General features: G+C 38.5%; 1 protein-coding gene across 1 annotated transcript in view; it reads right to left on the reverse strand.

Annotated features, from left to right (window-relative positions):
• The window catches only part of LOC102833226 (disintegrin and metalloproteinase domain-containing protein 18-like), a gene marked incomplete at its 5' end in the record, with an annotated part of 250,534 nt that overhangs the window by 216,124 nt on the left and 19,154 nt on the right, over nucleotides 1-15,256 (reverse strand). Inside the window, one exon of the mRNA XM_006859992.1 lies at nucleotides 10,437-10,502. Coding sequence (XP_006860054.1) covers nucleotides 10,437-10,502 — 66 coding nt within the window. The remainder of the gene's footprint in view (nucleotides 1-10,436; nucleotides 10,503-15,256) is intronic.

Consider the following 15,256-nt stretch of genomic DNA (forward strand, 5'->3'; position numbering starts at 1 on the left):
AAATTATCTGTAAAAACAAAAACAAGATGTGATAAAAAATAGTTTGCTATAATATACAAAACAGCTACCAGGCAGCCCTTTAGAAGAGACCCATATTTGTACCTATTTCAAAAAAAGATAACCCAATTAAATGTGTAGTTCATCAAACAGTATCATTAATGTAGCATGCAAGTAACATTTTGCCAAAGACAATTCAAAAAAGGTTGCAGAAATACAGCATTAGCCAGATGCCAGAAATTAAAGTCGATAGAAAAGAGGACATGGTGGATTAGGAAGAGATGCCATGCAGACCTCTGTAAGTAACAACACAGAATACCAGACGAAGCAGGTTCAGGGGATAGTCCTGGAATTATGAACTATGTATAAAGAATATTTAAAAGGATTGAAGGCTTACTGCTACTGGGATTTGCAGTAGAATCAAGAAAGGTGGTATTTTCTGATCTAAGGCTGCCAGTGGATCCCGGATCAGCCATCTTCAGTGTGACAGAGTGGGTGAAGGATCGAAGCAGAGCCCTCATTTCAAGGGTCTGGTAAATCATCGGATATAAAGGTGTAAACATTTTTCTTCTAGTCATTTAACTTTCTCTGTATGTGCATTCCCACTCTGATGACTAGAGGGGGTATGCCTGAACAAATGGACACCTCCCTTACCTCAAGAGGGTTTTACTATGCATGTGCATGGATCTGCTTAGCAAAGACCACTCGGTGCAGAATAGAAGAAGTGGGGGAGTAAAGAGGAAAAGCTTAAAAAGATGTTTTCCAAAAACTGCTGTGACCAGCCCTGGGTTGTTTCTTACAAGGATATACATGCTAATGGGATTGAGGAGTGAGAGAGAGTCAAAAATGGAGAAAGGCCAAAACCCAAATCTTGAGTTATATCATGAGGAGCAACGGCAACATACTGAAACTTCTCAGACAGCCTGGAAGGCAAGAAGCACTGAAAAGAGATGTTAAAGTCTTACTCATATTTTGGTCCAGGTTTTTGTTTTTATGGCTATTATAGACTTTAGTGTCATGGGGTTTTTTTATTTCCTTGTTTGATTTTTTGTTCTGTTTTCTTTTCTTTCTTTTGGGGGTTTTCCTTTATCTTAGGGGTGCTCAAAATAATAGAAATAAAAAATAAGATTATGAAAATGAATAAAAAATCAGTAATCAAAATATAAATAGACTGAATGCTACTTAATGACAAAGGCTGTAAACATTCTACTATATGTAAATTAAAATTAAATTTTTACATTACCCAGGAAGAGACTGTAATTATGATAATACAACCAAGCTACAATCACAACCTATAAATTCCTCTCATCCTGTCAAGAGCAAATACCAGCTACTACACACCAGATTATACAACCTTTCTTGCTGAAAGTGAAGAGGACTTAAAACATTTACTGATGAAGATCAAAGAGCACAGCCTTCAGTATGGATTACATCTCAATGTAAAGAAAATTAAAATCCTCACCATTGGACCAATAAACAACATTCTTATCAATGGAGAAAAGATTTAAGTTGTCAAGGACTTCATTCTTCTTGGATCAACTATTAACACTCATGCAAGCAGCAGTCAAGAAATAAAATGACATATTGCATTAGGCAAATCTGCTACACAAGACCTTTTAAAGTTGTGCAGAGCAAAGATGTTAGGTTGAGGACTAAGGTGCATTTGACCCAAGCCATGGTATTTTCAATAAACTTATATGCATGCAAAAGCTGGACAGTAAATAAGGAAGACCGTAGAATTGATGTATTTGAGTTATGGTGTTGGAGGCTAATATTGAAAGTGTCGTGTGCTGCCAAAAGAGCAAACAGATCTGTGTGGGAAGAAGTAAACAACCAGCGTGCTCCTTGGAGGCCAGGATGGCCAAACTACACCTCTCATACTTTGGACATATTATTAGGAGGAACCAGTCACTGGAGAAGGATACCATGTTTGGTATGGTGGAGGGTCAGAGAAAAACAAGAAGACCCTCAGCAAGTTGGATTAGCAAAATGGCAGCATCAATGGGCTCAAGTGTGGCAATGATAGTGAGGTTGGTCCAGGATCGGGCAATGTTTCATTCTGCTGTGCATAAGTTTGTTATGAGTCGGTACCGACTCGATGTCACCTAACAACAACAACACATCAGAAAGATAGTCAGATTTTCTAAAATTACTCTGAGTTGAGTAATAAGAAAAGTGAAATGGTAAGCTCATCTCCTGATCACTTCTAACAGGAAGCAATCAGAAGGCTTAATAATGAACCAACATACATTTATCTAAATATTGAAAATACATCTAATTACTGAAAATGCCCAAAACATAATGGAGTATCTCAGCTCATGTCCAGAAACAAGACAGAGAAGCTGAAACAAATGAGCTGAAGGTAAACCTAAACTTCCCATTAGAAGGAGGGCAGGCCTTGGAGCTGCCTGAGAAGGAATTAAGGAGAATGATATTGCAGTGCATACAAATGCTCCACAGAAGGGTTGAGAAAAATAAGGAAGAAATCAGGAAAATGCTACAGCAACAATCCAATAAGATAGATACAGCATTGGAAACAATTCAAAATCTGTGCTTTATTGACTATGCAAAGGCTTTCGATTGTGTGGATCATATTCCGGAACACTTAATTGTGCTCATGTGGAATTTGTACATGGACCAAGAGGCAGTTGTTCAAACAGAAAATGAGAACACTGAGTGGTTTAACATTAAGAAAGGTGTGTGACAAGGTTGTATTCTTTCACCATACTTATTCAACCTGTATGCTAAGCAAATAATCTGAGAAGCTGGATTATATCAACAAAAACGTGGTGTCAGGATTGAAGGAGGACTCATTAACAACCTGTGATATGCAGATGATATAACCTGGCTTGCTGAAAGTGAAGAGGAATTAAAACATTTACTGATGAAGATCAAAGAGCACAGCCTTCCATATGGATTACATCTCAATGTAAAGAAAACAAAGATCCTCACTACTGGGCCAATAAACAACATTCAATGGAGAAAAGATTGAAGTTGTCAAGGAGTTCATTCTTCTTGGATCAATCATCAACACTCACAGAAGTAACAGTCAAGAAATCAAACAACGTATTGCATTAGGCAAATGTGCTGGACAAGACCTTTTTAAAGTGTTGAAGAGCAAAGATGTCAACTTGAGGACTAAGGTGCACCTGACCCAAGCCACGGTATTTTCAATAACTTCGTATGCATGCAAAAGCTGGATAGTCAATAAGGAAGACCATAAAAGAATTGATGCTTGTGAGTTATGGTGGTGGAGGAGAATATTGAAAGTGCCATGGACTGCCAAAAGAACCAATAGATCCGCTTTGGACTAAGTGTAGCCAGAGTGTTCCTTGGAGGCCAAGATGGCCAAACTTGATCTCTCATTCTTCAGACATATTGTCAGAAGGGACCAGTCACTGTAGAAGGATATCATGTTTGATAAGGTGGAGGGTCAGAGAAAGAGGAAGACCCCCCATTGAGATGGACTAGCCAATTGGCAGCATCCATGGACTCAAGCATGGCAACAATAGTGAGGTTGGCCCAGGGTCATGTAGTGTTTCATTCTCCTGTGCATAAGGTTACTATGAGTCGGTACTGACTTGATGGCACCTAACAACAACAACAACCTGGATTGAGACCTGGTTGGCCAGCAGTATAGTGAGACCTCGGGTTTCCTGAGCCCACGGAGAGCAACATAGCCTCAGAGGACTATAATGCAGAGTGAAGTGTCCAGCTGATATGAAGTGAGGGAAGATGCACAAGGATGCCCATACTTGCAGACAGCATCCATTTGACCTGGCTTCAATGACTGGATGATCAGAATTTGACTGGAGGAAGAGTGAAGAGGGAAAATAGTAATCTGCTACAATTTGACAAACTTGACCTATACTTATGGATGTAGTAGCTTAAAAGAGGGAATAAATCTTCTCAGCAAGGATCATTACCACCCACCTTGTACACAGGGTTGACAGGGATGGGCAACTAAGACACTTGTTGTTGTTGTTAAGTGCCATCGAGTCAGTTCTGACCCATAGCGACCCTGTACAGGGTTTCCGAGGGTATAAATCTTTACGGGAGTAGAAAGCCTCATCTTTCTCCCGCGGAGCGGCTGGTAGTTTCGAACCGCTGACCTTAAGGTTCGCAGCCCAATTCATAACCACTACGCTACCAGAGCTCAGACACTGGATACCCAAAATGGGGGATGGGGCTACAAAGGCATGAAGTGACTGGCTTACAAGTTTTTAAGAGGCCTAGTTTAAGAGGATGTAGGGAAGATAGAATCTCTACTGAATGGTTTCCAAACTGTCTAGAAAGGGCTGGTGAAAGGAGATGGTGATAAGATTCTTGTGGTTCAATAGTGAATAATTGTTATCAGGACTAATTGTGAATGTTGCAAATATAAAGGTAGATATTTTGTAACAAAAGAAGTGGAGTGGTTGATCTTGTAGTCCAGGAGCAGAGGACCCTGGGACCATCAATGGAGAAGAGCTGATTGCGGGACCCTAATCAGAGAAGCAGCAACACCAGAGATGGAGGCTGAGATGATGACTTGCGGAGAGGGAGTGACTGGAGACTCTGGACTCAAGAAGGGATAGGGGCTGTGTGCTGGCAGCTGGCGGGCAGGCTTGAAGCATATAACCTTTGGTTGTTTGAATCATTATATATTCCTGAGTGCTTCGGTGTACAACCTCCACCCCCACCCTACCCCCCAAAAAAACAGTGAATGGAAGCAAATGCTGTTGAATGATGATGCATGGAGGGGATTGTAATCATTGCAATGAAACAAAATATGATAGGATGAATGTAAAGCTGATGTTCTACCATGTAAACTATCACTCAATTCACTATAAAAACTTACAAACAAATAATAATATTTTTTAAATGAAGTTTTTCATTAGGCAAATCTCTTGCAAAAGTCCTCTGTAAATTGTTACAATTTAAATAATCCATTTTGGCAATGACAAAAGTGCACCTGACTAAAGACATGATATTTTCAATCACCTCATATGCATGTGAAAGTTGGACAATGAATTAGGAAAAATTGATGTATTTGAATTACAATGTTGGAGAAGAAGTAATAGGACAGGCTGAACAATAATCAAATCTGTCTTGGAAGAAATACAGCCAGAATGCTCCTTAGAAGCAGGGATGGCTAGACTTCATGTTTTATATTTTGGACATTTATCATCAGGGACCTTTCCCTGGAGAAGGGCATAATGCTTTGTAAAGTGGAGGGTAGTGGAAAACAGAAAGTCCCCCAAGAAGATGTATTGACAGAGTGGCAGCCATAATGGACTCAAATGTAACAATTGTGAGGATAGCAATGTTGTGTTGTGCTGTGCATAGGATAACTATGAGTTGAGCCAACCTTGGCACCTAAGAACAACAGCAGCAACTATAACAGTAACAACACTAAATATCTAGATACCTTTAAAGAGGTGTTTGCTTATAAATATGTCAAATTTGGTTAGACATATTGTTGTTGTTGTGTGTCATCAAGCCGGTTCTGACCCATAGCCACGCTTTATGGGGTTTCCGAGATGTGGCTGGTGAGCTTGAACCACTGACCTTGCAGTTCAAACTGACTTTGCAGTCCAGTGTATTAACCCATAGCACCACACCATATTAAAATGAAAATTAAATTGAATATGTGAAAAAACATTTTAAAAAAACAACAACAGTTTATAAAATGTTGTTATTGTTGTTAAGTACAGTAGAGTTTGTTTCAATCTATGGCAGCCCTCTATAGGGTTTCTGAGGAGGTGAGTTTGAACTGCTGATCATGCAGCTCAAACTGACCTTGTAATTCAGCACATTATACCACAGTGCCACACCAGGGCCCCTGTTTGTAAAGTTATATATATATATATATATATATGGAGCTCTGGTAGCGTAGTGGTTACGAATCGGGCTGTGAACCTCAGGGATAGCAGTTCGAAACTACCAGCTGTTCCGCGGGAGAAAGATGAGGCTTTCTGCTCCCGTAAAGATTTACAGCCTCAGAAACCCTGTACAGGGTCGCTATGAGTCGGAACCAACTCCACGGCACTTAACAACAACAACAACAACTATATATCTATATATAGGTATAGATATATACACATATACATACATATACATGCATATAATATATACATATACATATATACATACATATACATGAACAAAATGTTTAAGTGCTGTTCAGTAAGTTTTGACTCAGTGACCCTGTGTAGGTTTCCCAGTAGCAGTTGGTGAGTTTGAACTGCCAACCTTGTGGCTCAAGCCTACTCTGTGGTCGAGTGCTTATCCTATAGTATCAAACCAGAACTCCATATGAACAAATACATTTTATATGAACAAATACATCTTTATGTTTATGCCACCACTTTTCAGTCAATTTGTCATACTGTGATGTATCACTTGTGGCTGTGAAGCTACAAGCTATGTCACCAATATTTCAAATACCAGCAGAGTTACCCATGGTGAACAAATTTCAGTAGAGCCTCCAGATTAACAAAGCGTTGGGAAGAGTTTCAACCAATCTACTTCTGAAAAACTTGGCAAGTGAAAACTTCATGAATAGCATTGGAATGTTGTCTGATAAACAAATCTGTCTTAGAAGGAACAACCAGAATGGCCCCTATAAGCTAGGATGGCACAATTTTACTCATGGTCTCTGGATATGTTTTCAGGAAGGATCAGTTCCTGAATAAGAATATATGCTTGGTAAAGTAGAGTGGTGGTGGTGGTTGTATGCTGTTGATTCGGTTCTGACTCATAGTGATCCTGTATAGGTTTTCATAGACTATAAATCTTCACTGGAACAGAAAGCCTCATCTTTACCTTGTGGATCAACTGTTAGATTCGAAAATCTGACCTTGCAATCAGAAGCCCAGTTTATAATCCACTATGCTACCAGGACTCCTTTGGTAAAATAGAGAGTTAGTAAAAACGAGGGAGACTCCCCAGTGAGATGAATTAACACTGTGGCAACAACAATTAACTCAAACATAACAATTGTGAGGATGGTGCAGAACTAGGCATTGTTTGATTTTGTTGTGCATAGGATATATATATGGAACTCTGGTAGTGTAGTGGATATGAATCGGGCTGCGAACCACAGGGTCAGCAGTTCAAAACCACCAGCTATTCCACAGTAGAAAGATGAGGCATTCTGCTCCCTTAAAGATTTGCAGCCTCGGAAACCCTGTGCAGGGTCACTATGAGTCGGAACTGACTCCACGGTACTTAGCAACAACAACAATAGGGTATATATGAGTCAGAACAAACTTGATGGTACCTAACAATAACAGAAAACCAAAGGTTTTCAAACCAAAATGCTCAGCATTTCTCAACTGAAAGAACAGAAGATAAAATTTAAGTCTCAAGTTGCAATATTGATAGATTCTATCTGGTAGCGTAGTGGTTACGAATCGGGCGGCGAGCCGCAAGGTCAGCAGTTCGAAACTACCAGCGGTTCCGTGGGAGAAAGATAAGGCGGTCTGCTCCCGTAAAGATTTACAGCCTCGGAAACCCTGTGTAGGGTCGCTATGAGTCGGAACCGACTCCACGGCACATAACAACAACAACAACAACAATGGGCAAAATAGAGAACAATGCAGGAAACATCAAATACACAGGAATACACAGAGTCACCGCACTTAAAAGAATTTGTTATCCTTCAGCTATTTCAGAAGATCAGGAAAAAATGGCATTGAAGGAAAAAAAGCTGAGCTCCACTGAAAACACTGGTGAAAAACAAAGGTCCAGGAATTATTAGAATACCAACTGAGATATTTCGTCAAATGGATGTATCACTGGAAGTTTTCACTAAGGTATGTAAAAAAATTTTTAGAAGACAACAATCTGTGCAACTGACTGGAAGAGATCCATATATACCCATTCTGAAGAAAGATGACCTAATAGAATATGGAAATTATCAAACAATATTATTAGTATGACATGCCAATAAAATTTTATGGAAGATCATTTTAAAATGTTTACAAAGTATACCAACAGGGAACTGTCAACTATCAAGGTGATTCAGAAGACATGAAAGGACAGATATCATTGCTGATATCTGGCTAAAAGCACAGACTACCAGGAAGATACTTACCTGTGTTATATTACTATGCAAAGGCATTCGACTTTGTGAATGTTATGGATAACATTGCAAAAAAGGAGAATTCCAGAACATCTAATTGTGCTCATGTGGAATCTGCACATATATAAAAAATATTAGATTTTATAAAAAATTGCTACACTAGTTTTTGCTAAAAATAATTTTAAAAAATATTCCAAAATCAAAGATAGATGATTCTTCCCATTTTTAAAATATAGAACATCCACCAAAGCACTCAAGTGATTATAAAACAGAATAATCTTTAATAGTCAGCATTTCCAATTGAATGATAAATTGTTTGTTAAAAAACAGGGTAAGTTTGTATTAAATGAAAACAGATTTGAGAAAAGAGTGCTCATTAAGATTTTCTGTTGTTCAGTGCAGTCGAGTCAGTTATGATTCATAGCAACCCTACACACAACAGAACGAAACGCTGTCCAGTTCTGCACCATCTTCACAATTGTTGTTACACTTTAGCCCATTGCTGCTGCCACTGTGCCATTCCATCTACTTGGAGGTCTTCCTCTGTTTTGCAGACCCTCCACTTTAATATGAGTCCTGGTGTGGTGCTGAAGGTTAATGCGCTGGACTGCCACGTTGGTCTGAATCTCGTGATTCAAGCTCACTAGCCACTCCTTGGAAACCCTACACAGGGTCAATATGGGTCGATGGCACTTGACAACAACAACAACCACTTTAGTGAGCATGATATCCTTCTTCAGGGATTGGTCCTGCCTGATAACTTATCTGAAATATGATTGACGAAATCTCGACATCCTGGCCTCTAGGGAACGGTCTTGCTGTACTTATTTCAACACAGGTACATTTGTTCTTCTGAAAGCCCATAGTACTTTTAATGTTCATCCACAACACCATAATTCAAATGCATCAGTTATTCTATGTTCTTCATTATTCATTATTCAACTTTAATATGCATATGAGAAGATTAGAAGCACCATGGCTTGAGTCAGGCACATCTTAGTCCTCAAACTGATATCTTTGCTCTTGATATCTTTAAAGAGGTCTTGCAGAACAGATTTTCCTAATGCACTACATTGTCTGACTACTGACTGCTGCTTCCATGAGTGCTGAAAGTGGATCTAATATGAAGTCTTTGACAACTTCAATCTTTTCTCTGTTTATCATGGTGTTATTTACTTGTCCAGTTGTGAGGAAACACTGCCTAGTCCTGTGCCAACCTCAAAATTGTTTCTATGCTGAACCCATTGCTGCTACCACTGTGCCAATACATCTCACTGGGGGTCTTCCTCTCTTTTGCTGACCCTCCATTTTGCCAAGCATGATGTCCTTCTCCAGGGACTTGAAACTTCTGATAATATGTCTGAATATAAGAGATGACATCTGCCCATCCTGGCTTCTAAGGAGCATTCTGACTATACTTTCTCTAACACAGATTTGTTTGTTCTTTTGGCAACCATGATATTTTTCATATTGTCCTCTAACACCATAACTCAAATGTATCAATTCTTCTATGATTTCCCTTATTCACTGTCCAATATTCACATATATATGAGGTTACTAAAAATACCATGGCTAGGGTCAGGCATATATTGGTCTTCAAACTGACAGCTTTGTTCTTGAATACTTTAAACTGGTCTTTTGCACCAGAATTGCTGAATATAATACACCGTTTGATTTTTTTAACTACTGCTTCCATGAATGTTGATGGTTGATCTGGGCAAAATGAAATCTTTTCTTCATTTATCTTCATGTCATTTATTGGTCCCATGGTGAGTTTTGTTTTCTTTACATTAAGGTGCAACCCAACTGGAGGCTGTGTTCTTTGATCTTTATCACATTTATCATACAATTTAGCATGCAATTAAAAGCCTTTGTGTAGTCAATAAAGCGCAAGTAAACATCTTTCTGGTATCCTCTTCTTTCAGCCAAGATACATCTGATGTCAGCAATGATATCCCTAGTTCCATGTCCTTGTCTGAATCTGGCAGTTCCCTGTCAATGTATTGTTGTATCTGTTTCTGAATTAATTTTAGCAAAAGTTTACTTGCATATGATATCAAGGATGTTGTCTATTGATATATATTATAACAGCTAAGCATAATCCAGTTGATTATAGTCTAGTAAAACCTCTGTATTAAATTATAGAGTATTGACAGAAATCTACTCTGATTTGAAAATAATAAATAAATTTGGGCTTTCCTTTATTAATGCAAAGGCACTGAGCCAGCTTTTTTATGTCCTGTCATATTCCTATACATATTTTGAAAAGAATAAAATATACCTTTATTGCAAACATCGAAGTTTATTTTTTATTTCAACTTGAAGTTAAACATAAACAGAAAATATGATGAAATATATCAATAATACGTACCATGGCTTTGTCCAATATCATTTGTATTTTTAGACTTCTTTTCAACAGTATGTCACTTGAATTTTCCTATGAAACAAAGGAGATGAATTTAATAAAACATTATCAATTTTTTACAGTTTTTATTTGTCATGTGCATTATAGACACAGAGGCATGTAAATATAGAATAGGTATAAAAATAATCCACTACATTCAAATCAATTGTGACTCATAGCAACTCTATAGGACCATGTAACCAGCTTCTGAAACTATAAATAGGGTTTTGGAGACTGTAAATATTTATGGGGGCAGATAGTCTCAACTTTCTCATGCAGAGTGGCTGCTTATAGGGTTTGAACCACTAAGCTTGGGTTTAGCATTCTGATACTCAACCCACTACACCAGCAGGGCTCTTGAAATACAGATATATACACAGGCATACAGATATAATACAGGTAGAAATCATAGGTGATTCAAATGGTTAACATGTTTTGTTATTATCAGAAATACTGGATGTACAGTCCATCCATAGCGACCTGGAAGGCAAGACCTTTCAATCCAAGTCAGAAAAATCCACTTTTGGTTAGTATCCAAGAGTTTAACTGCTGTGCCACCAGGGTTCCTTAACTAATGTATGAACCTTTATAACCATTTCCACAATTAAGATAAAGAATATTTCCATCACCCTCATCCATGTTATTACCCTTCATCACTCAAGGCAACTGATGATCTTCTTTCCTTCACTAAAGATTAGATTTGGCAGTATAGTGGTTATGAGTTGGGCTGCTAACTGCAAGGTCAGCAGTTGAAAACTACCAGCAGTTCCATGGGAGAGAGATGGCACTTTCTGCTCCCATAAAGATTTATAGCCTTGGGAGGAAAACAAAAAAGATGATGGATAGAGTAGAAGTACATTGAGGAGATCCATCAGCAACAATACAGAATACTGGACCAAGCAGGTTCAGAGGATGGTCCCAGAACTCTGAACCACATATAAAGGAATACTTAGAAAGTTGGAAGGCTTATAGCCAGCAGAATTTGTAGCAGAAGCAAGAAATCAAGTACTTTCTAATCCATGGCATTCAGCTGCTCCCTGAGCAGCTATATTGGGTGCAACAGAACAGGAAAAGGATCAGAGCAGCAATGTACACATGACAGAACCATGGAGATAAAGGTGAGGACATTCTTTTTTTTTTTTTTTTTTTTTTTTTTAATCTGTTCATTGGTCTCTTGCTGTCTGTGCACCTCCATTCTGGTGACTAGAGGAGGTGCCTGAGTGAGTAGACACCACACCACACCCTGGAGGGTTCTATTATGCATGCACACAAATCACTTCAAAATTTAAAGGGACAGTTTCCACTTAAAACCAAACAGCAGCACAAAATGGCAACAGTTGGCCCTGAACTGTTTATCACTAGGAAAAAGGCCTGAACTGGGGTTGTGGAGCAGGACAGGCAGACTGAAAAAGAAACAGGCCTAAAATAAATCCTGAGTTAGGTCATAATGACCAACTGGCATCTTGAAATTTCTCAGGAAGAAGAGTGAAAACAGAAGTCCATCTCATGATCACATCTACCTGGGGGAATCAGAAAGCATAAGAAATACAAAAACACACACCCATCTAAGTATTAAAGCCACAGCAAACTACTGAATATGCCCAAAAAACAAAAACAGATAATCATATCAGCACATGTACAGAAACAACATAAAGTGAATGAAACAAAAGAGCTGAAGGTAGACCTACACTCCATATTGGAAGGAGGGCAGGCTTTGGAAATGCCTGTGAAAGAATTCAGAGAAATTATTATAAAATGTATCAAAACACTTTACAATGGAGTTGAAAAAAATAAGGAAGAAGTCAGGAAAGTACTACAAGAACAATCAAATAAGATAGATACAGCATTAGAAACTATTCAAACACTACATAAAGAAGTCCAAACAATTAATAATAAAATATCAGAAATGGACAGACAATACACTAAAAGGGCAAAGGAGTAGAATTGAAGAGATGGACACCAGAACTAGTGAGTTGGAAAATAAATCTCTCAACACTATTAAGATAGAAGCGCAAGCACAAAAAAGGATTTAAAAAATATGAAGAAGTCTAAGATTCATGTTGGAAAACATGAAGAGGAATAACTTAAGAATTATAGGCATTCTGAAACAGGAAGAATCACGTAAGCTCACAAAGGACATAGTTGAAGACCTTCAGGTAGAAAATTTCCATAACATCCTGAATATCAAAAAGCTAAGCATTCAAGAATCTCAACGAATGCCAAGAAGGAAAGACCCTAAAAGAAAATCACCAAGACATACAGTAATCAAGTTCTCCAAAATCAAAGATAAGGAGAGAATCCTGAAAGCAGCTAGGGAAAAGAGAAGTGTAACATATAAAGGCAAGCAAATCGGATTAAGCTCGGCTTTCTCAACAAAAACCATGCAGGCAAGAAGGCAATAGGGAGATAAATATAAAATCCTGAAAGAAAAAAAACTGCCAAACAAGAATCCTCTACCTCGCAAAGCTGTCAATCAAATACGATGGTGTAATCAAAACATTCCATCATAAACAGAAGCTAAGGGATTTTTCCAAAGCCAACCCTGTACTACAAAACATTCTAAAGGAAGTTCTGAGGTCTGAGAACCAACAAGAACAGACAACAATCAGAGATTGACATACTTGGGAGCATCACCCAGATCTCAGTTGACAAATGAAAGAGTTGAGAACAGAACAAAACTATAAGAACAAATTCAGAGGAGCTGGAAGGTCAGTCTATGATCAAAACAATTACAATGTGAAAGAAGGCAGACACAGAGTAACAGATCCAGGTGGTGAGAAGGTCAGGTAGATTACAGGATAACATAGACTGTCTTAAATGGAGGGAAAAGTTAATGGAATGTAAGGTTACCACAATGGTGGGATTGGGGTGGGGGGTTTACGGGAGGTAGAGGGAGGTGATCATAGAGCACAGAGTAAGGGCAGACACATCATAATTTGGGTGTTGGGGAATGCAATACAAGAAGGTGGAGGAGGTGGATGAACAAGGTAGATAGGGAAACACTGAGACAGGTTTGCATGAGCTAAGTGGGACAGAGGTAAATAGCAATGCATGCTCAACCTTGGAAAAACAGGGTTCTGTGATACAGGAATCTATGCATAATTTGAAGAGAGGAACTAATACTAAGATGTTTGAACATTGGTCTTATGAATATTGGTTTACCTTTCCTACTATCATAAAATATAAAGGAGTAGGATAGGAAGGAATGTGGGGAAACATAATTACAGAAAACTTGTAAGTCCATCTTCAGCCTATAGCTGATTGGAACACATAAAAGGGGTTCTAGAACTTGACCAGTGAAATAGGCCTCTTGCAGAGCCTTTGCAGACTACAGGACCTCAAGTGGAATCCTAAGTCTCATCCAGAACCTTCTGAGGTGGGACATCCCCACTAGAAAGGACAAGCAGACCAGCCTGGAACAGCTACAGTGACAGAACATACATCGTTAAAGAAAGATCATCAGGAAAAAAACAAAACAAAAATGTCAGTATGGCTGACTACTATAAGAATAAGCAAGCTGTTCCCTGTGAAGTCATTAAGGAAAGCAATTAAGTTCCTTCAAGACAAACCCCAGTCTAAGACTGAAACTCAAATGGAACACATGAGCAGGCATGTAAGCTTGCTAGCGACCACATTAGTCTACTGGTGAGAGGAAGACTGGGAAAGGCAGCAATGAAGAAATGGGCTGAGATCAACAATGGTCCATTAACTCCCGTTGACCTGGAGATGAGAAAGAGAAGAGGAAGGGCTGGTTGGTCTAAAGTGTAGTGAGACCTGCGGACACCTAAGCCCATGGACAAGGACATAGCCACAGAGGGCTAGGCTAGAGCTGAGAGTGAAGCAAGCAGCTGATATGAATTGAGGGGAGATGCACAAGAACCCCTTAACTTGAAGATTGCACCCATTTGACCTAGCCTCAATGGCTTGATAATCAGAACTCGAATAGACTCAGTTCTGACTCATAGCGACCCTGTACAGGGTTTCCGAGGCTGTAAATGTTTACAGGAGCAGAAAGCCTCATCTTTCTCCCATGGAACAAATGGGAGTTTCAAACTGCTGTCGCTGAGGTTAGCATCCCGATTTGTAACCACATGGAGGGGATTATAATCATTGTAATGAAACAATGTGTATGATTTGTTTAATGTAAAATTGATGATCTGCCCTATAATCTTTTATTCCATCCACAATAAAAACCTTAAATTAAGGGGGGGGAAAAAAGGGAGGAAATGGGATGTTATGTTACATTGAGGAGATTGTGATCAGTAAAATGAAATAAAATATATATATTAATTGTTTAAAGTAAAAAACTAATGATCTATCTGCTCTGTAAACCTGCACTCAATTCACAATAAAAATTTGAAATGACAAAAAAAAATAAAAAAGATTTATAGCTTCGCAAACTTAATTCAGGGTTGATATGAGTCAGAACTGACTCCACAGCACACCACCGCCATTCTACAATTAAATATAAATAGAATCATATGGTATGTATTATTTTACATCTGTCTTCTTTTACTCATCATCTCTCCTTATGTGGTTATTAATAGTGCATTATTTTTCATTGCTAACTTATGTGCCATTGTAAAGATACATCACCATTGATTGTCATCAGGTTTATTTATATATCTTAGCTAGTATAAGTAAATCTGCTATGAATATATACACATATATGTTGTTGTTAGGTTCCAATCCATAGCAACCCTACGGAGTGGCTGGTCTGTTTCAACCATCGACCTTGTGATTCAAACTGACCATGTAGTCCAGCACATTATCTCATAGAGAAACAC

This window comes from Chrysochloris asiatica, unplaced genomic scaffold (assembly GCF_000296735.1).
Source record: "Chrysochloris asiatica unplaced genomic scaffold, ChrAsi1.0 scaffold00035, whole genome shotgun sequence".
Lineage (NCBI taxonomy): Eukaryota > Metazoa > Chordata > Mammalia > Afrosoricida > Chrysochloridae > Chrysochloris > Chrysochloris asiatica.